Below are 23,699 nucleotides of genomic sequence, written 5' to 3' on the forward strand. Positions count from 1 at the left end.
TGGGTAATCTCCTGGAGTTGAACTGTCTCAAATTTAACGATGCAGTGGAACATCGCTCTGGCTTTCGTGAAGGTGAATTGTTGGAATTTCGGCGAGAATGTGACTAGGAATAGGTGGAGGAGTTTTGCGGTTCGTCGGGACGAGCTGGTCTCATATTGACGGAAGCTGATGGTTTCAGGAATGCCGAGGCGATGGAGTTCTTTGAGGATTTCCTTAGGGGAGTATGTGAAACCAGTCCACGTAGGACTAGGATGACGGGTTTGAAGTGGGATGGGGAGTATGTGAAGAACACCCCTCAAGGTTGTCCACAGGGTGGAGTACTATCGCCGCTGATGTGGAGTATGGTAGTGGATGAACTCCTGGACGTGTTAACTAATACTGGAATACAAGTCCAGGGCTACGCGGACGAAATTGTTCTAATCTGTAGGGGCAAATATGAAGATACCCTATGTGATAGAATCCAAACTGGATTAAGGGTTACTAGTGCCTGGTGCAGGAAGGTGGGACTGCGGATCAACCCAACCAAAACCACCATAGTACCATTCACTAGGAGGCGTAAGCTGGATCACCTGAAAGCCATAACATTACATGATATGGAGGTGAAATGAGAAACAGAGGTCAAATATTTGGGAATTACGCTAGACCAAAAATTACTCTAGAAGACACATGTCGGAAACACTTGTCGAAAAGCCACGAGGGCTCTGATGACTTGCAGATCCATAGCAGGAAAAAAATGGGGTTGCAGCTCGAAGATACTACTTTGGATATATACTGCAATGGTAAAACCAATGATAACCTATGGAGCGGTAATCTGGGCAGAAAGAACCCAACTCAGCACACAAGCCAGGGAATTACATAAGCTCCAAAGGCTGGCTTGCGTGTGTATCAGTGGGGCAATGAGGACATGCCCAACGGCATCCCTGGAGGTCCTTCTGGGATTAACCCCTCTCCATCTGCACATACAGATGCAGGCAAGGAGATCAATATTCAGGATGGCGGGGAGCTGCCTAAATCGAAGGAAGATTGATATCCTTTCTAGGCGGTATCCCGAATTACTGATACCGAGAGACAACATGACAACGAGGTTTCACTTCGATAAGAAGTTTGAAACACGTTGGAGTAACAAGGCAAACTGGGAGAGCGTGGCTGCGACATACGGCTTAAACCAGCAACTGATTACTTGGTACACTGACGGATCCCTCACAGCAGAGGGAGCGGGTGCCGGTGTCATTGGTCCAAGGAAAATGTACTTTGAGCCAATGGGCAGGTACACTAGCATATTCCAGGCGGAAATTTACGCCATAGACAAATGTGCCTCCTTTAATCTGCAAAGGAAGTACAGGGGGCAGAACATAGCTATTCTCACCGATAGCCAAGCAGCGATCAAGGCACTTAGGTCCAACCAGGTGAACTCTAAACTGGTATGGGAATGCCTTGAGAGACTGAATACACTCGGCTCGTCCAACAAGGTCTGGATACTTTGGGTTCCAGGCCATGCTGGGCTGGAAGGCAATGAGGCAGCGGATGAACTAGCCAAGAAGGGAGCAGGGATGCCTTTACACGGGCCAGAACCCTTCTGTGGAATCGGAAACGGTTTCATAGCTATGAATCTAAGAAACGGTTGAGGAAACTATATTGGGCGGGCCTACCAGGGATGGAGCAGTCCAGGGTGCTTATTGGGGGATACGAACCCATGCGCACAAAGGATTGCTTAAACCTCACCAAAAAGAACCTCCGAATCATAGTGGGAATTCTCACTGGTCATTGTCGGCTGAACTACCACCTAGGGAAGCTGGGGATATCTACGGACACTGCCTGCAGGTTCTGTGAGGAGGAGGACGAAACCTCTATGCACGTCCTAGGACAGTGTCCGACACCTGTGCAAAGTAGGTCGATACATCTGGGAGAACACTTAACACCAGATGCAAAGCTGAAACTTCTGGAAGTGGGGAACATACTAAAGTTCCTAACGGTTACAGGCCTGCTTGAGATACTATGCTCAATAGGTACACTATAACCAGTAAAAGGGGCACAATAGTTCTTCAAGGACGCGGTGCGACTTTCCCTTAACAGAATAATAATAATAATGTGAAGGTTACCTTCTTTGAGGATGTTTTTCTCAGATTCATAATCCGCCTGGGATGTGGCGAGGTAGTTGGTGGGGGTGTGGTTATAGCTGTTGTTATTGATGTTGCATTTCGGAGTTGGATGTTGCCATGTTTTCGTTGAGCCGATATTCTTGGTTCTCATGGTGCGATGTAGCGGGCATGTTGAGTTGTGGAATTTATCCACAACCAGATGGTCGTTATATCGCTCATAGATTTCGTCGTTATGTAAGTTATTGAATCGTCCATCAGTGTAGAGGGCCGAAAATTCTTCGGAGGATTGTTCTCTCGAAGAGTTTGCAGATTTTTTTTGCTAAGAAACCAGGTCTCCGAGAAATACATAAAGACTGGCAAGATCATAGGATCAGGGTAATAGTCTCGGGCGAGCGCAATGCTGACCACATTGCCTCCTTCAGTGTACTGTACTGTAGCGTTACGGTCTTAAATGAAGTGCTCTAACATACTTCAAGGCCCTGATCCAATATGGATTGTTGCGCCAACGATTATTATTATTATTATAAGATCATAGTCTTGCACAGTAAGGGCTTTGACTCTATGCTGAGACGTTTCGAGCGAAACAGTTTTTGTAGGACTCTGTTGGCAGCCAACAACCGTGCGCGGATTTCATCGTCATAGTATCGGTTGTGATTTTCAACCCGAGACAGGAGAAATTTTCAACAGTCTGGTCGAATGATATGGTGGCCCTGCCGCGTCTCACCCCAACCTAATCGTTTGCCCCCTGCCACTTTTAACATAATAGGGGAAACCCTAATAAACATAATAAACATGAGAGGAATGTGGCTTCCCGGGGTAGGGTTAGGGAACAAAAAGAACTCTAGAGCTCAAAACATTATAATAAATATTTCTTTTCAAACGCATAGAGGCAAGTTAATATTTTTCTCTAACTATAAACAGTAAAATTTGATTTAATCACCTCGAAATTCGTTCAGGAATACAGAAACCGTTTGAACTCTATCTCTAGATTGAATATCGTGCAACTACTCTACTCTGGGTACCGGGTCACTGTGGTGTAGAGGGAAATGAAATCTCGGAGAGGGTTCAATCTCCTCCATACCAGGACCGGCATCAGCAATTGGAGTACCAGTAGCATTGGCTAAGGCTGTCTTTAAAAATTGGAAACAAGCTTGCTACAATGATAGGAGCGTAAATGTTGCTAGGGACATCAAACTTTTCCTATCAGAACCAAACATGGATACCAAAAGTTTATCCAATCGAAAAGCAGGAGTATTGTGGGCATTCTGACAGGCCATAATTCACTAGCTGGACATAGTGTGCAAATAAGAAAGCACCATCTTCCATTGGCAACAATAGACAATATAGTACGGAGGGTGACAACCAAGTGCTGAAATCGGTTTGCACCGCCTCAATCGTCTTTGCTTTGAAACCCGAATTTGACGAGGCAAACGTCTATTGCATCACCTGCAATCGTCAACTGGAGTCCACGAAAGCTTTTAGGGCTCATAAAGATGGTCATAAAGCAAAAATTCGAAAGTGGAAGATCGACAGCGGACTGCTTCCGAAAGCCACAATTTCTTGTGAATTTTGCTCTGATCAATTTAGATCAGAACGTGGTTCAAGAAAACACGTTGTACGGCGCCACGGAGACAGGATTCCAACATCTTTCAGAGACGGTCCAACTTACCTTCAATGTAAATTCTGTTTTAAAGAATTTGAAAAACCAACCGAACGTTATGAACACGAAAAAGGTCACGCTAGAGAAGAAAAGCGGTATCAATGCTCACTATGCCCAAAATCTTTCATAGACCACTTCAAACGGAAAATTCACGAATAGTTTCATCGAAAAAGCGGGTGGAGACCGAATGAACACGTAAGAATGGTATTTTCTGAAAATCCTCAATTCGATGATAGGAATTGCATCTGTATAACATGCAACCGTCAGTTTGCTTCCAAGGATAGTCTTTATCGTCATAAGCGAACACATAGGATAAAGATTCGTTTGAAACAAGGAATTCTGGCGAAAGTCGCAACCTATTGCGAATTTTGTACCAAACAATTTAAATCAGAGAGTGGTTTGCGACAGCACGTCCTGGCACATCACGGAGGTAAGATCCCGTCATTTCTCAAAGACGATCCCACCTATCTTCAATGCAAATTTTGTTTTAAACAATTTGAAAAACCAACAGAACGTTACCGGCACGAAAAAAATCACCCAAAGGAAGAAAGACCCTACCAATGTCCACTATGCCCGCAAACATTCACGACCCTCTGCAACCGCAAAACTCATGAATTAACTCATAGAGGAGACGGACGAAAACCAAGGGAACAAATAACCATTGTTTTTTCGGAAAATCCTAAATTTGATGACGAAAAACGTTTCTGCATAACATGCAATCGTGGCTTTGCCTCTAGCCGGGGTCTTAGAAATCACAAGGAAAAACATCGAACTGGAATTCGTGAAAGGCAGGGTATTCTACCTAAAGCCACAATTCGTTGTAAATTTTGTTCAAAGAAATTTATATCAGATCTTGGTCTGAGACAGCATATTGTGTCTCATCACGGCGATACCATCCCAACGTCCTTCAAAGACGATCCAACGTACCTTAAGTGTCGGTTTTGTCACAAGCAATTTGAAAAACCAACAGAGAGGTTCAGCCATGAAAAAATTCACGCAAATGATGAAAAGCCTTATAAATGCTCAATATGCTGGAAGTTTTTCGGCAGGAGCACGGAACGCAAGACTCACGAGACCGTTCATAGAGAAGATCGTCCGTTTCGCTGTAAACAGTGTTCTCATTCTTATAAAATACTTTCAAGTCTCAATCGACACGTTCGAGCTGTCCATTCTGATGAACAGCAAATTCGATGCGAAACTTCCAAGGAGTCGCTAGTCTAGAAGTCCTACAGGACTTTCTCATCCAAGTGTTGATGATAACGAATTGTTACCGGGGGGCAATCCCTTGAGGGCAAAACCAGTTGTAAGGAAATGCAACCCGAAGCCAATGCATCTGGTGGTATTGATGTGCTACTTTCTAGTCCCAGAAAAACGACAACAACTACTTCTGTTCAGTTGGAATCATCTATTAGCCAAGGGAAGGCACCCCTTTGCGAAGCGAGTAGTTCTCAAAGAGAAGCTGAGAATGCAGAAGAAAGGAAATCGATGGGTAGATCTTAAACCACGACATGGTCATAGTGGATAGCATCCTCAGAAAAATGCAAATATATTGACGAAAAAAAGTATAATAATATTTTGCAAAATAAATATAAATTTAAAAATTAGACTCTATGTTTTTTATATGGGCCTTTTGGCATTAGACCTCAAAATTGCCAGTAAATTAACTTCGGGACAGCTAGCAATAAGGCCAACCGATCAGATTTTCTCTCTGCGGCAAGCGATGGAAAAACTGTTGGAATATGGACAATAGTTGCACCATCTATTCATCGAGTTTAAAGCCGCCTATGATAGCATAGCCAGGGTAAAACTGTACACGGCCATGAGAGAATTCGATATCCCGACGAAATTAATAAGACTGACTACGCTGACCCTGACCAATGTGCGAGGCCAGATAAAAGCAACAGGATCACTCGCAAGACCATTCGACATCAACAATGGTCTACGACATGGGGATGCGCTATCATGCGTCCTCTTTAACCTGGCCCTCGAGAAAGTGATCCGTGATGCTGAAGTAAATGCAAGAGGTACGATCCTCTTCAAGTCCACCCAACTACTGGCCTATGCTGACGATATCGACATCATGGGAAGAACCACCCGAGACGTACAAACTGCCTTCATAAATATCGAGCAGGCGACGCGAGATCTTGGGCTGCACATTAATGAAGGCAAGACAAAATATATGGCGGCAACGTCAGCACCGAAGACGAATCAATCAACAACATCAAACCGCACTGGTCAAATAGGAAGAATAAAGTTAGGAGAATACAACTTTGAGACCGTTGATAATTTCTCCTATCTAGGGTCGAAAATCACAACAACCGATAACAGCTACGATGATGAAATCCGCGCACGGTTGTTATCAGCCAACAGAGCCTATTTCAGCTTACAAAGACTGTTCCGCTCGAAACGTCTCATCATAGGGTCAAAGCTCTTACTGTACAAGACTATGATCTTGCCCGTCCTCATGTATTCCACGGAAACTTGGGTTCTTAGCAAGAAAAATTGCGAACTCTTGGCCGCGTTCGAGAGAAGAATCCTCCGAAGAATTTTTGGTCCCCTACATGAGGATGGATGATTCCGTAGCCTACACAATGACGAAATCTATGAGCGATACCATGACTGTCTGGTTGTGGATAAAATCCGGCTCAATAGGTTACGGTGGGCGGGTCACTTAATCCGTATGGATGAGGATGATCCCACCCGGAAAGTCTATAAGGGCAATATCTATGGTAGAAAAAGAAGACGAGGCAGATTCTGCCTAAGATGGAGCGATGGCGTAGGTCAGGACGCCAGACAGCTTTTAGGGATATCGAATTGGTGGACCTCGGCGCAATGTCTGGATGTCTGGAGTTCCTTATTAAGGCAGGTCTAGACCGGATACCGGTTGTTGCGCCGTTGATGATGATGATGAAAGAGGTTGCTGCATGTGTTTGTGATCTGAAGACCCTGGCCAGGTCTCTTATTAAAGATGATAGGTTCAAATTTTTTGACCTTAGCGTTACCACCCAACTTAAAAAGTCCCTATTGAAGATTCTGTATTGGCGCAGAATGAAATACAGGCGCTATTAACGAGATACAGACTAGCAAGTCTGACGGAAAGTAACTTAGGCACAGATACTTCTTTGTCGAGTAGCAGTGCGAACACCAATTACATCGGACGCAATTTCTTTATAGACTGAGCGAGCGCTTAATGTTTGTGAACATTAGAAATAATGCTTGATTCTTCTACACACTCCTCAGTTGCTAATTCAAAAAACGAACACTCACCTCAATAAATTCTTTCAATACATCGAAAATTGCATCACAGACTTCTGGTATATATTTTGGAAAGGCAGGTCTTGAAACATGGAACTGCTGTTGACGATTTCGGAAGCTATTTTCAGGTGGAAGGTATGAAATGGTTCCTTCCAACTTGATTCGACTGGGTATAGCTTCCCTCATTGTTCTTTGTATTCGTGGCGATATTTTCTCCATTAGTAGATAAAAAGAATCTGGAAACATTCGTAGGCAATTTCGATATTCAGGAATGTCCTCAAAAGCCAACTGTTCAAAAAGCATACCTGAGGCCCCACGCGTGGATCTTCTGGCCAACCATTTCCTTATCCATTGGTACGTTTTCTTCGGATTCGATTATTTCTATCAATTTTTCGCAGAACATATTAATACACATCTTTAAACGCATTTTGATCAACAGCTTTGTACATAAATTGCTCATCTTTGCACGGAAATCTTGACTCCTGTAATTTCCCGCCAAATCAACCATCAAATGTTAGTCTGTGGACGCCAATGCATCATGAGACACTCGCCTCCAGTGCTCGTACGAGAGACTCGCATCGTGTAAACATCGTGACCAAATCAAGTCTCGTTGCTCGGGCACGAGGAAGGAACTTATCCTGACCGACTATGTTCGAAGCATAAAGTGCCTTCGGCGATAACCACAAGAATAAGCCACAATGGAACTAGCTAACCGAAAATGGTAGCTAACCTTACCGCAGTCTCTATCGGAGAAAGAGACGCAAGACTAGCATAAGATGAAGAAAAAGAAGTGAATGTTTTCTTTCATAGTGACATTTGTTGTTGGGGTGGTTTGGGGGTGTCTCTTATTCGAGACTAGGACTTAAATATGGATTTGATGTCTTCGTGCAATTCGAGGCTGCATTTAGGCATAAAATCAGAGGACGAGATTCTAAGTGAACTCATAGAAGGAAACCATGTTTCGAGTCATTATACAGATACTATGAGCAACGATCAGATGGCAAACTGTGGTCACATCTTGATATCAATTAGTGGGGAATATACCGTAGTATGTGATGCTTGTAAAGGACGTTTCGATACTGTGGAATCATTCAGCAATCATTTGAAGACTGTTCATTGGGACTATGCAGTGCGGAGAGATGGTTTGGCTAAAACTACTAACAGGAAGGAACCCATTGTCAAAAGGAATAACGTTAAATATCAAGGTAATTGCAATTATGTCCTGGCCGTTCACTGTGGGCATCGAAAACACTGCCTTCCTAGTGCAGGCATCGAAGATCCTTCGAAAGCTTTTTGTGATGTTGTGGAGTGGTTTTGTTTCCTGCTACCCTGACGAACTAAAAAGTGCTCGAATTGTCAAATCCTGAAGACGTAAACAGAAGCGCGGACAAATCGCGCATACACTCTAATGCTGAGTTAGATACATACATCCAGAAAATGAACTCTGCCTTCGAATCAACAATCGACAAACACGCCCCAGTTAAAGAACCTGTGTACTACAAATACGGGTGCCTTTCCCCCTCAACCCTCTTCCTAGTCCGCGATAGAAACAGTCTACTGCAGCGCAGGAAACGTTTAGTTCACCAGTCACGGAACAGATGCAACGCTGATTACCGTCTCCTCTCCGAGATCATCAAAGACCTATCCAACAAAATCAACGGAGCTATTCGATCCGAACTGAATGCGGCCTACAAGAAACTCCTCAAATCCCTCAAACCCGGCCCACAAGTTTTCTCAGTAATTAATCGATTGACCGGAAGAAAGAAAAAATATACTAACTTCCACCAAATCCCGATAAAAATAGGTAACCTCCAGTGTCACTCCCCAGAGGAAAAAATATCCGCCTGTGTAGACTATTTCAGCCACTTATTCAGAGCAAAATCGCCAGCGGACCCCATCTTGAACTCGGTGGTCTCCAATGCTGTCAGCGATAAAAGGCTGAGCTTGGAAGGTTCTTACCTTTGCCCCTTTTCTCCCAGATGCCCGCCTGATGTAGTCAGAACAGGCCCGTTCGCCCCCTTCTTTACCTTCCTAGAAGAAGTCGAACTTGCAATCTCCCGGTGCAACAATAAAAAATCTTCGGGCCCCGATGGCATCTCGAACTTTGTTCTGCGGAAATGTGCGCCTAACATCAGTGATTGGCTCGCCATTCTCTTCAACAACTGCCTGAACAACGGCCACTTGCCGGTATCTTGGAAATCCGCCCTCCTCATACCTATCCCTAAAAAGGGGTGCTCGGGCGATCTCAAAGATATGAGGCCCATCTTTCTTCTTTCCAATATCGGAAAAATCTTCGAACGTATCCTACTAAGTCACCTCAATAGACACTACTCCGCCATCATTCCACTTAACCAATTCGGCTTCGAAAACCTCAGATCCACCGAGCAGGCAATCATGTACCTGCAAGACCATATCCTCAATCAACTGGAAAACAGGCATTGCACCGTAGCCTGCGCCTTAGACCTCGAAAAGGCGTTTGATTCTGTTTGGAAAGAGGGATTGCTCTACACACTAACCCAGTCCAATTGCCCCCTCCCCTTATTCAGAATCCTCACAGATTTCATCTCCAACAGAACTTGCCACGTGCGTTTCGATGGACTACGCTCGTGCGAGTTCCCGGTAAACTTAGGAGTCCCTCAGGGATCTGTTCTAGGCCCCAAACTTTTTAACATCTTCCTCCACGATATTCCCCTTCCTCCCGTAAACTTATCCCTCACGACAACGGCAACTCAGGCAGCCCTTCTCCCGCCCTCTTCCCCCAACGACAATGATCCTCCCGCGTCAGGAGGGATCCTCTTCGCCGATGACACCATCCTATATGCGAGTGGTCTCAGGCCCTGAATAGCCTCCCTCTCTCTCAATATCCTAACCAATAGGGTCATCGCTTATTTCAACCGGTGGTCCTTACCGTCAATTCCCTTAAGTCTGAGGTTATTTGCTTCAGAAACCCCAGTGGGAAGTGCCACTGGCGCACAGTCCCAGAAAACAAAAATCTGCATTTACGCATTGCTAACCACACTCTCAAGCCGAAATCAAATATTAAATACCTGGGAATCTCTCTCAACAACAAACTCAAATCCAACCCTCACGTCAGATCTGTTATCGCCAAGGCCTCTAAGGCCTCAGCTGCCTTAAAAAACCTCCTCTCATCTCGGGCCCTGTACCCTGCCACCAAAACCCTATTATACAAGACTCTCATTCGTCCAATCCTGACCTACGGCTTCCCAGCATGGGCTACCATGTCACCGAGCGTAGCAGAAACCCTCCAACGCTTTGAAAGGACGATACTCAGGAAATGCACGGCCAAATACAGAAGGCCAAACCTAAAATCCACCAAAACTCTCTTCTGTACGACCTTTCCGGGGTTTGCCCCATAATTCCGCACATGATCAAGCTGTCGCGCGTCAGACTGAAAAAGTGGCTGTCCCACCCTAACCCGCTGATAAAAAATCTCGCTAAACGCAATGCACTATTACGCGAGCAGAGGTACTACGTGTCAGGGCTGACTCTCCTCTCGGACAGTAACTCTCCTCTCAACCACCACGTCTCCCCTCCCTCCTTCATCCCCTCCTTTTATCAAAACTCCTCCCCGGACTTTCACAGAGGCTAACCGCGTAAGCCCATTGTTCTGGCAGTCAATCCCCCGCGCAGATGTAGATCACCTCCTATTATTTTTCTCTTTACTTAGTACAGATTAAGACAATAGACACTAATTAGCCTATACATAACGTAAGTCGCCAAGCATTAATTTCTTCCCTAAATTCCCTCCTTCTACCAATTTAACCCCACAATACATACTCCGCAATCCCACAGGCCTTTTCATCCCTCCCCTCTTGGGTCACTGTCCTCGCACAGGCCCAAAACGAGTAAAAGGTAGCCCTTTCTCAGAATGTTAACACCATTGAGAAAGGACTGCGCTTTACTCCAATTCCGTTAATCAATCATGTCCACCGTTGCCTAAAAACTCCCTTTCTCCCGTTTCCCAGTACGGAGTACTATTTTGTGTTATGTTTGTTTAGTTTGTTTAGTCGTAAGTCATAAATTTTACTAGGTTTAAGCACATGCTATGTCAAATGAGCACTGATATGCACCACCTTCTCACTTTATAACATGTAAACGGCTAGGCCGGATATCTCCGTAGGTTAGCGTTACATACTTAATTAGTCACGCTTGAGCTTTTAAGTTATTATTCCTTTGTACAGCACATGTATTTCTTTTCTTTAATAATAATAATCGTTGGCGCAACAATCCATATTGGATCAGGGCCTTGAAGTGTGTTAGAGCACTTCATTCAAGACCGTAACGGTACACTAGGAGGCAATGTGGTCAGCATTGCGCTCGCCCGAGATTATTACCCTGATTTGACTCAGGTACTCATTCACAGCTGAGTCGACTGGTATCCGACGTCAAATCACGATACAAATTCCACTGCCACCAGTGAGATTTAAACCGCGACCTTCCGTACGACAGCCTTACGCTCTAACCACTGAGCTATCCGGACACTTTTCTTTTCTTTGCTCAATAAATAAATCTGAAAATCTGAAATCTGGAAGACCACGGAAAAAGGAAAAAAGATGCCGAACTGTAAGCCTTGATCGATGAAGATGGTATTCAAGAATCTCCTTACGTTTGAAAGCCATGGGACAGGTTCAAAAGCGCGAAAAATGGGTGTCACCTGAATTGAACGGAAGACAGCAAGAAAACCGAAAAACCACTTGTGAAGCTCTTTTCGAAGGGTACGAAAGAAAGTTTTTTTTCATCAAACAGTGACGAGCGATGAAAAAAAAAATTGAAAAAATCATAAGTTGATCCAGGCAAACCACCAACATCGACTGCAAGGCCAAATCACTTTGGAAGAAGACGGTGCTTTTTAGTTTTGTGGGATCACAAGGGTATGATCTATTATGAACTTCTAAAACCATTGATGCGCAACGCTACTGACAGCAAATCATCAATCGGAATCATTCATTGCTTGAGAAGTGACAAGAATGGAATCCCAGCCACCAATGACTATTTTTTCAGCACGAAAACGCTCCAGCGCATACCTCAAAACCAGTCAGGGAGACCATTGCTGCACTTTGCTTGGATGCCTTGCCAAACCCGCCGTACTCACCAGACTCGACGCCTTCTGATTTCCACTTGTTTGCATCAGTGGGATACACGCTTGCTGAACAGCACTTCGGTTCTTACGACGTAGTCAAAAAATGGTTCGATACATATTTCGCTTCAAAAGCCCAACGGCAAATCACGATAAAAATTCCACTACCACCAGTGGGATTTGAACTTTTGAACTTTATTAATAATAGTTGGATTTCCTTCAAATTTCCCAAAGTTATGCCTTATGTTATCCCGCATGCAATTGCCTAATTTTGTAGTGCTAGCATGAACTCAAAGGGAGTGTCCGGCTAATTTCTAAAATTTGGTGATATATTATTATTAACTTTATTTGTGCAGATATCGGAACGGGACATATTTTAAGGCCTAGATTTCGTTTAGATATACCACTGTGCTTTCTTTTAGATTCTTCGGTTGGATAGGTTCTGAGAACGAGACCTGATACACTTTTGAAGGTCATATTTTAAGCCCTCACTCCCCTACGTTTCACCCGATATCAAATACTAGACCAGTTTCGAAAAGTACTGATTAAGCCTTTTCAAGGCCACATTTTGTTAAACAAAAATTTATACTCTCTTTTCACATGTATGTGGAGCCCCCTTAAACTTAACACAATATTGCGCCATGTAAAGGGAACAGCACACCACATGCTCTCACCAATTTTGGTGATAATCGATCCAGCCGTTTCCGAATAAATCGGGTGTGACAGACAGACAGACATCGACTCGATTCTAATAAAGTATTGTTTCACACAAAACCTTAAAAAGCGGATAAACATCCGATCCTGCTCGCGGTAGTGTAAAACCATTTCCGTCTCACACTCACAGTTCTCATGTATTATGGAGTCAAACTGGCTCCACTACAAACTCTTTACAACAATCCTATGACCTACAGGTTTCGTATTTCCCTACGCCTCTTCTATGTGCAAATTTTTCTGAGTCGCTCGCCTTTTCTCTACTTACTCTATTCTTGCTTGAGTTCGTCAACTTGACACCAATGTTGAATCTAGTCCCGAAGCGCTTCTTAGCGCCTTTTTAGTTAACTCTAAGCAATACATCTTCCTCCCCTTGTCTATAGTTTTCAAAAAAGACGCGAAGAATGCTAAAAAATCCTTTAATTACCTCATCCTCAAAAATGGAAACCTTAATCTAATTGTGAACTGTAGCCCTATTTCACTCCCCTTATTATAGAATCCGCGAGAGATACGTCAACGAATAGTTGGTCCCCTCATAGCGAAGGAGCAGCAGGGCTTTGTATTACGTACGCAACAACTGTGGCCCCACGTTGGCCGCCAACCCTGTTTGGATGAGAGCTCAGGTTCATCATCTTAGCACCAACACGGTCACCAAGGCTGTCCAAACTCCCCTAACAGGTTTGCCAGTCGTGAACACCGACTGCGCGAGATAATATACCATCGAAGATTTCATTCCCAAAGGGGCAAAAATGCCAAACGACCTAGTAAGGGAGAGGACTAACTCACAAAAACATAACGCTCGAGGGAAGGATCAGCTCTGAGCCGATTCGGACATCCATACGATGAGTGGTCCCCGTCTTTCTTTCTTCTTTATGGGGGGTCAGATGATATGTTCATCAAGATATTTGCGGCAAATCAAAATTTTGAATCTGTCCAGGGACCTGCAAGACTATGACACGGTATTCTTTACGGACGGATCAAAGATGGCCTATGGAGTCGACACAGGGGTTTTCTCGAAGACACACGGTGTATCCAAGTCGTATGGTCTCCCAGGTTTCACCAGTGTATTCCAGGCGGAAGTCTGTCGATGGCTGGAGCGTGATTCAAGCCCCAAGCGTAACATAGCCATTCTGACCGACAGCCAAGCAGCCATCAAGGCCTTGTACTCAACGACGACATCTTTCCAGTTGGTGGAGCAGTGCAGAGACACGCTCAACCATCTGGGCAGCACGCTCAAGATCACTCTCCTCTGGGTTCCCGGGCATAGGAACATAGAGGGGAATGAGCGGGCTGACGGATTGGCCAGGCAAGGCTCTGCTCTTGGCAGTCCCTCGGGGAATACAGTCGGTGTTCCGCTGGCGGCTGTCGGGGGCCGAGTCTACTCGCACTACCTAGCAGCCGCGGGCCTGAGATGGCGAAGATTTACAAGCTGTGCCAAATCAAGGAGAATTTGGCCCGCTTATAACATAGCCCGATCACGAGAGCTTCTGTGCCAGACGCGTGCAAATGCATTCAAGGCCCATAGGGACCATGCCGCTAGGCTCGGCTTACCCTACAACTCGCATTGCCGAAGCTGCGGAGAAGGAAGGGAAACCCTCATGCACTTTCTCTGCGATTGTCCAGCTCTGGCTCGAGTCAGGCTGCAGACACTGGGTAAACCATTCTTTGGGGACCTCAGTGAGATTTCTAGCTGCAGGGTCGGAGAGCTGCTGGAGCTGTGGAGCCAGCTGGACTCTGCTTCCCTGTTCCTATAACAACAGTCACGGTCTTAGGAGTTTGTGGCATCAAAACGGCGCACCAATGCGCTAATTGGGCTCCTCGGAGCGGCCACTGATACCTACCTACCTACCTACCCCAGGGACCTGAAGTGACTGGAAAGAACAGAATTGCAATAATCAAATACATGTGCGTCCCCCCAATTAAAAAGACGCAATTGTTGAGCGAAACAGGCAGATCCTACTCACGATTACAACCGGGTACACCGAACACTGTGAGTCTCTTTAGATTTGAAAGGCTTTTGCATTGAATTTCGTCCTGAATTATCTGGTTTGATTAGAAGCAATTTGTTCTTCGTTTATATGTCGCCTGCCGCCCTGGCCTCTACGTTGTGTTAAACTTCTGGCGATTCTAGTGATTAAATTATTTGAAATAATTAAGACTTGCTTTTTTCTATTCGCTAGTGAAATTTATTAATCTTGCAAATACCGATATTTCGGGAACTTCATGGCAAAATGTACACATTGCAGTCTATCAACCTCATTATACCCCTCTCCAAACCCTCTCTGTTCAATGTCCCCTTCTTCATTATCTCATGGTTAGTCTCCAGTCTCCTTCTCCTTAAGTCTCCCATGGCTCTACACTCAGTTTCCCACTATTGCTATGTTTTATTAATGCCCTTTTTCTCATCTGCCCTTATTTATTCTACTTAGAAGACTTTAAATTACTCACCTCTGTCTCGTCTCCGCTGTACTGTATTGTTATGAAAAGGATTATATCGTCTCAGCTCTTGGACCCCAGCAGGTGATTGGTACTTGGAAATATTTGTATGGCGGGTAAATAATATTTTACCAAACCGTTCAGATCGATCTCTTAATATGCGCCGAATTCTACAGTAAACTCCTCTTTGTGGGCCAAATTAAACTCACCAACAGCCTGTCGGTGCTCCAAAAAACGCTACTGCATTCCCGCTGTAATAAACATAGGCCAGGGAATATAATTCGAATCTGCTCTCAGACCTCGGAAAGCTCATGGGTTTCAAACGAAAGCGGACAACTGCATATCGCAGTGCAGATTTGGTATTGGACGCTAAAGGAATCGATTATCGCGTGGCGAATCCGGATTCCGGATCGTCGTTTGTTCTGCTTGGCCTTCGTATAGCCGTCGGCGAAGAGTTTGCTGACAACTCTGCTGATCTAGTGTAAGAACCTACGAATCCTCGGCGACCAGGGCCTCGTTAAGTGAGACAGTCTTGGAGAGATCGGGTTTCTGCGCCTGATACGAAAGGTCGTCGGAAAATTGAAGCAGCCTGCGTCATCTCGTTCTGGTGAGGACTTATGCCACCCGGAAGCCGCTGCATACACCACACGAGGCCACGACAAGCGTGGGGAGCACGTGTTTAGAATTGATATCGATGGGAAGTCCAGGACGGTTTTCTTATATAGTCTTTCTTCCAGAAGGAACTGGAAAAAAGTGTGAGCACCTTGTCCGTTTTGATATCCGCCAGTTGGCTGTCACCGAGTAACCTCGCCACGGATCCTCTTGACGAGACTTTTTGATTTCAGCAGAGGACGGAGAACTGTGGAGGAGTGATTCTTGAAACCCGCTTTACAGCCTAATGAGCGCGCCCGCACCGAGGCCGGTAAGATCCGTAAAGACCCAGCCTAACAAAAGCTCATAAACCGGAATCTTCTCAAGTAGAACTTCATGATCGACAGGTCAGTTGCTTCGAACTGTCTAACACCAGCTTGAACATTCAAATTAACAATCTAACGTCGTTGACCGCAGTCAAATTAAAAATTGTTCTTCTATTTAAATAAACTTGGAACGTGCATAATATGCACGCCCAATTCTGAGCATTTGTTTAAAATTTTTGAGATAGTTCTGCCCCCAAGCTTGACCATAATCCATCAGACGATCTGTAGCCTCTGTTATATGAGGCTGCGAATCTTCTTTCTTTTTCTCCAGCCTTTGTCCCGTTCACAAGCGGGGTCGGCTCGTCGTGATCGGCTTCGCCATTTGGCTCTATCGAATGCCTGATCTGGGTGCAATCTCGAGGCTTTCAAATCCCCATCCAGCGTATCAAGCCACCGTTGCTTAGGTCTGCCTTTTGGTCGTTTACCATCGACTTCGATGTTCAGACCAATCTTTGCAAGTGAATTCTCGTTTGCACGAATTGCGTGACCATACCATCGAAGACGCCTCTCTCGCAACTTTTCCACGATCGGTGCAACCCCATAACGATCGCGGATATCCTCATTTCGGATGTGATCTAAACGTGTGACGCCACTAGTCCAACGTAGCATCTTCGTCTCCATTACCGCGAGACGTCGTTCATTGTCTTTTATGGTCGGCCAACACTCAGAACCATAGAGAGCGACTGGACGGACAGCATTGCGGTAAATTTTAGATTTGAGACGTTCGTTGATACGTCGATCACAAAGGACACCAGTTGTGGAACGCCACTTCATCCAGGTTGCGTTAATGCGTGAAGCAATTTCATAACGCAGTTCTCCATTGGCTGATAGCGTTGACCCGAGGTATTTAAATCGCTCAGATCTGGGCAGATCACTGCCGCTGACAGTGATTGTGCCTGTTTCATGGGGATTGGTCGTCAAAAATTCAGTTTTGTTTAAATTCAATCTAAGACCGTGTTGCATAAGGCGATCATTCCATTTTTGAACAAGTTGCTCGAGATCATTTTTGCTATCAGATGCTAGGAAAACATCATCTGCATAAAGCAGTGTGTAGGGCGCTGGACGTTGGATATCCCGTGTGACGGTGTTCATAACAAGGACAAAGAGGAGTGGTGAGAGGGCACTTCCTTGATGAACTCCAACAGAGACACGAAGCGGTTTTGATACACCCGCCATACTTCGAACTTTACTTTTCGGATCGTGGTAGAGCAATTGAACCCAGCGCACGAGTTCTTCTCGCACGAAGTGTTGTCGTAAAGCATACCAGATGAGTTCGTGTGGTACACGGTCAAACGCTTTCTCTAGATCCAGAAAGGCAATGTAAAGAGGGCGATGCTTCTCACGGTGTTTCTCCATGAGTAACCGCGCAGCGTGTATTGCGTCAGTAGTTCCGCAGTTCTTGACAAATCCGGCTTGATTCACGGTTATTTCAACGATTTCGCGAATACGGTTGTCAAGAATGCGTTCAAAAATCTTCATGGTATGGGAAAGTAACCGGATCGGACGGTAATTTGAACATACTGCTGGACTACCTTTCTTTTTCCATATTGGAACAGTGGTACTTTCTTGCCAGTCAGATGGTGTTCTTCCTTCCTGAATAACCCGGTTAAAAAATTCACTGAGCCACAGTGTTAGGTCCCAGCTCTTTGCTTTCCAGAGCTCAGATGCGATGTCGTCAGGTCCTGTTGCTTTCCCCGATTTCATTTGTTTTATTGCCTCCTCGACTTCAGTTGCGCTGACTGGTGGAACTGCTCCAAATGTCGGCAATGATTGTGGAAGTGGAGGATAAGCAAATTCTTCAGTTGAAATCTGCTCGAAGTATTCTCGCCATCTATCCGTCGCGGCTCGACGATCAGTAAGCAAATTACCGTTCTTGTCATGTTATTCTATTTAAATGACTTTATTATTATCATTACTGACTCCTTACAACCTAATCCACAGAATGCATCCCAGGAGATATCTCTGCCCGCAGGACATCAGAACCCCCAGAGTCCAAGGAATCTATTACCAATGTTCGGCAAAATTTTATCACTAAGGTGAATCCGGGAAAGGTGACCCTTCAACATCCTGACCACTACTCGAAATCTGGTAGAAAACCAACTTTGGTAATTACGGCTGAACCGAAATATGATGAAAGGAGACTATTTTGCATCACTTGCGATCGTCAGCTAACTTCGAGAAAACACTTTTCACGTCATAAATATTATCACAAGCAACGTTTTCGTAGACAGGGGACCCATTCGATTGATTGCGATAATCACGAAGATATGACGATCCAAGTTCCAGTAAAGGATGAATTAGATGTTGGTGACTACGAAATTCAGGATTCAGGTATTTATCTCTTTAAGATGCTAAGATATTGGTAACTGTGACGAATCTACAAACCTAATTTGCTTCTATTTCATTTCAATCCTGCCAACAGCTTACAATGAAGGAAGAATTGAAACCAGCGATAATGATGACAATGCTCAACGGGGGCAAACGGATTCAAATGACACGCTTAAACCACACTTTCGGAATCATGGCGTTTTATCAGAGAATGCCTACAGTGTCGATATGATGAAGGGGTCGACTGGTGCGACGGCTGTTAAGTTAGAAGTTGTTAATCCAGATGAGGAAATGGCACTTAGTGGAGAGGGTATTCCACGAAGTGGTTTTCCATCGCAGGGAAATGTTACCTCCCATGAGCTTCTGGAGAACAGAAAGATACCCGTGAAACGTTCGGATATTAACAAACTCAGATTTTCTTGTAAATTATGCTCGGAAAGGTTCAAATCTGAATTTGAGCTCAGAGATCACGCTGTAATGCACCACGGAGATGATATGCCAAAGTCCTTTCGAGACGATCAAACACCCCATGAACCCCAATTGTGTCAGGAGCAATTTCAAAAACCAACAGACCTTCATGCACATGAGGGAAATAACTCTAATGAGGGAACTCACAAATGTTCTAAACGTCCTGTTCCGACTTCTCTTTCCCAGGGAAACTCATTCGCTTGTGCTGATTGCGGCAAACTCTTTAGTAAAAAATCAGAGCTAACATCGCATAGGAAAACCCACGTTATTAAAACTGATCACAAATGTGAAAAATGCGGGGAATTATTCACTGAAAGGTTGGGATTACGGCGCCATATCTTGGATAAACATTCTGAAGCGTGTGATTTTCAGTGCAGGAACTGCGAAAAACGATTCAAATCGTATTTCTTTTTAATGACTCACATAAAATACACCTCCTGTGGTGAGAAAGTCGGGCAGGAGAACGGTTTCCATTCGGAAATGCATAAGTGTGAAAAATGTGGGAAAGTATTCAACACAAAGACTGATTTGGAAAAGCATATGACCGAGCATTCCATTGATTGTCTTGTCCAATGTTCAGCCTCTGGAGATCAATCTGGAAAGAGGTCGTCAATTTTCCCTGAGGAATTAGGAGACGAAGAAACGTATAGTTGTATGGTTTGTGATGTAAAATTTATTCAAGACAGTGACTTGCAATTGCATATCAAATCTCATAAACTAGAGAGCAGCTACGAGACGGTGCAACTCAAAAAGGATATATCGGAGGACCCCGATATGCAGCCTTCTAAGTGCCTAGACGCTACAAGTGTCGCTTCTGATCACTTGGGAGACACTTCCAAAAGTGAAGAAGCGCCTGCCTGCGAAGATAGCAGTCTGCAAAGTGGGGCAGCGCCTCCATGCGAAGATAGCAGTCTGCAGGGGACATGCCAACCAAAGAAAACGATCGTATTTACATTGGAACCCGAATACGACGAAGAAAATAATTTTTGTATCACTTGCAATCAACGGCTGAGTTCGAAGGAAACATTCAGATACCACAAAAAGAAGCATAGATCGCATATCCGGTATTGGAAATTGCGCAAAGGGTTGAAATTAGATAACAGACGAACTAGAACGGTGTTTTCTAAAAATCCTATTTTTGACAATAAGAAAAACTTTTGTGTGACCTGTAATCGTAAATTTGCATCAAAGCCCAGCTTCAGAAGCCACAAATCCCAACATAGAAGATTGATTCGCGAAAAAACCCTTAAATTTTGTTGCGAATTGTGCCCCAGAAGGTTCGGAACCGACTTTGGCTTAAGAGAACATGTCGTGGCACATCACGGAGACGAGATTCCAAAGTTCCTACAAGACGATCCAACGTACCTTGAATGTCGATTTTGTTTTAGAGAATTTGAAGAACCAACGCAATGTTATCAACACGAGCAAAGTCACGCTGGAGAAAAAAAGCCATATCAGTGCCCATTATGTCCTGAAACTTTCACCACTCACCTTCAGCGGAAAATTCATAAATTAATTCATAGAAAAAGCGGATGGAAACCGAAGGAAGAAGTAAAATTTGTGTTTTCTGAAAATCCTAAATTCGATGATGTAAACCACTTTTGTATTACATGCCATCGTGGCTTTGCCTCCAGAGGTAGCTTAGGACGTCACAAAGGATTACATACAAAGCAAATTATCGAAAGACAAGGGAATCTGTCGAAAGATACAATTCGTTGCAATGATGATGATGTGGAAGATGTGAAAGGAGATGCGAATAATTCGCTCGATTCACATTATTTTTCTGATAATTCTTCGCAGACGAGCTACGAGAAAATACAAAGAAAATCCACTATAACAACTGATACCGATAAGGCAGAAGAAGTGGCGAATGGATCATTTGTTCGAATAGAACCCACTTCCCCGGAGGACCCTGATCAAACGCTGAAACCAAATTACAGTGGCTCAATCGTTTTTAAATTGGAGCCGCATTTCGACGAGGAAAACAAATTTTGTATAACGTGCAATCGTCAATTCGATTCGAACAAAGCTTTCAGAACCCACAAAGACGGCCATAAAGCGAAAATTCGGAAGTGGAAAATCACCAATGGCATTCTGCCAAAAACTACAATTTCTTGTGAGTTTTGCTGTAGTCAATTTAGATCAGAAGATGGTTTAAGAAAACACGTTGTAAAACATCACGGAGATAAAATTCCGACATCCCTCAGAGACGATCCCACTTACCTTCAATGCCGATTTTGTTTTAAAGAATTTGAAAAACCAACAGAACGTTATGAACATGAGAAAAGTCACGCTAGAGAGGAAAAGCGGTACCAATGCCCATTCTGCCCAAAGTCCTTCATAGATCACTTCAAACGCAAAATCCACGAATCACTCCATCGAGAAAACAGATGGAAACCTAAGGTACAAGTAAGAATGGTGTTTTCTGAAAGTCCGAAATTCGACGACAAGAAGCGCCTCTGCATAACGTGCAATCATGAATTTATCTCTAAACATAGCTTTAATGTTCACAAACGAAGACACAGAATGAAAATCCGCGAAAAACAAGGCATGCTGCAGAAAGTCACGACATATTGCGAGCTTTGTTCTAGAGAATTTAAGTCAGAAAACGGTCTCCGGCGACACTTGGTCCCGAATCACGGCGATAAGATTCCAACGTTCCTCAAAAACGATCCAACCTATCTTCAATGTAAATTTTGTTTTAAACAATTTGAAAAACCAACAGAACGCTACCAACACGAGAAAAGTCACCCAAGAGAAGAAAGACCGTATAAATGCTCGTTATGCCCGCAGTCTTTCACGACCCTGTCCAATCGCAAAACCCATGAATCCTTACATAGAGAGGCCATCCGGAAACCGAAGGAACGACGAAATTTTGTATTCTCGGAAAATCCAAAAATCGACGATAAAAAACGATTTTGTATAACATGCAATAGTGGATTTACCTCCAAAAGTAGCCTTAACAATCACAAACAAAAACATCGAATGAGGATCCGTGAGAAACAAGGCAATCTTCCTAACTCCACAGTTCGTTGCGAATTCTGTCCCAGACAATTTAGATCAGAAATTGGTTTAAGAGAGCATATTGTACCGCATCATGGAGATAAGATCCCATCTTCCCTCAAAGACGATCCATCGTACCTTCAATGCCGGTTTTGTCATAGCCGATTCGACAGACCAACGGAGAGGCACCAACATGAGAAAATTCATGCAAACGAACAGAAGCCGTATCAATGCTCGACATGTTCGAAGTCCTTCGGGACGGGCACGGAACGCAAGACCCACGAAGCCATTCATAAAGAAGATCGTCCATTTCGCTGTTCACAATGCTCTTGCTCTTATAAGATAGCGTCGAGCCTTAGTCGTCACGTTCGAAATGCCCATTCCGGCATTAAGCCAATTATATACGGAACTTTTGGAGAACCGGATGATTCGAAATCAAACCTGACATCCCACAAATTGACTAATACAAAAGATAAAGATTGCGAATTGCAATCGGATAAGCAACCCCTTGAACTAAGGACTAATTGCGAGAAAATGCAATTGGAAACCGATGGAGTTGCTTCTGTTGTTCAATGAAGACGCCAAATGCCATCACTAGAATAAACTATCAACATTGAGAAAACTTTTTGCGCAGGAAGTAGCTCACAAAAGAAATCAGAGAAGGACCAGGAAGCGTAATCGAAAAGCAATCGTCCAATAACAGCAATACAGAGTGCAATGTGAGGTGAACTGGAAAGGGGCCAAATTCAATCTCAACAATTGTTTGAAAATTGCAAATTTCCTATTCCATAGGCCCGGAAATGTTTGAAAAATAAAAGGCAAGTGTTTTAAACCATATTCTTTGTTCTTTATGTTCCTAAATCACCGGTGAAAGATTTCAAAAGCAGTGAGAAGAAGCCATTAAACAAATGAAGATTTGGGGACAGCGAATCGAACATTGTCGCTTTTTTTCGAAGTCAGAATTTGTTTGGATTTAAGTCTGAATGGAAAATTGTCAGTTATTGGATCCCAATGTACGTTGATTGTCTCGTCATCAAAGATGTCGACAGGTCTCTATTCCAGTAAATCTTTTAGAAAATGTATCAACAAAGCGTCATCATTGGATACTCACTTCTGGACTGTGAAGCATCCTTTGCCCATCAGCTCTATTATTTGCGCTTGCAGCATTAACGCTTCTGCATTGATGTCTGCGTCCAATCTAATGAGGACCTGTTAGCATGTCTCGAGGTACCGGAGAGTGTCGACCTCCGGCGTCGTGTGTCGGGAAAGAGGAGACGGCCGCAGTTTCGAAACTGTGTCCCTGAGTAACCGCAGTTTGCTGGAGTCGCTTAACCCTGTTCTGATATTCAGCACAGGGTCGGCGGGGAGTCGCAGATTCTGAGCGCCCATGTCGACCAGAAAGCAACACCTGCTCAGAGGGTCAAATACTGCGCTTCGGGTAGCCGTTCCCGAGGCACCCAACCAGCCTAGTTTTTAGTTGCATTGAAATTGCATGCGGTGGTACATTTAGTCGCTTGACCTCCGAATTTACGGCGGTACCAGCAAATTGTCGGGGCCGATGAGAATTCCGTCGTGCGACTACCCGAACGCCCCTTTCGGGAAGCAGACCTCGACCGTGACAGAGTACGTCCGCAATTGTTGTCATCATTATTTTCAGGTGTTCC

General features: G+C 44.3%; 1 protein-coding gene across 1 annotated transcript; it reads left to right on the forward strand.

Annotated features, from left to right (window-relative positions):
• The first annotated feature begins 7,838 nt into the window (after positions 1–7,838).
• Positions 7,839–22,870, forward strand: LOC119649516 (zinc finger protein 729-like). The gene is made up of 3 exons (XM_038051698.1): positions 7,839–8,219; positions 18,178–18,567; positions 18,659–22,870. Exons 1-3 carry the CDS (start codon positions 7,883–7,885, stop codon positions 22,609–22,611), a joined length of 4,680 nt encoding a protein of 1,559 aa, XP_037907626.1. The 5' UTR covers positions 7,839–7,882; the 3' UTR covers positions 22,612–22,870.
• Positions 22,871–23,699: the final 829 nt, after the last annotated feature.

The sequence above is a fragment of the Hermetia illucens genome, chromosome 2 (assembly GCF_905115235.1).
Source record: "Hermetia illucens chromosome 2, iHerIll2.2.curated.20191125, whole genome shotgun sequence".
NCBI lineage: Eukaryota > Metazoa > Arthropoda > Insecta > Diptera > Stratiomyidae > Hermetia > Hermetia illucens.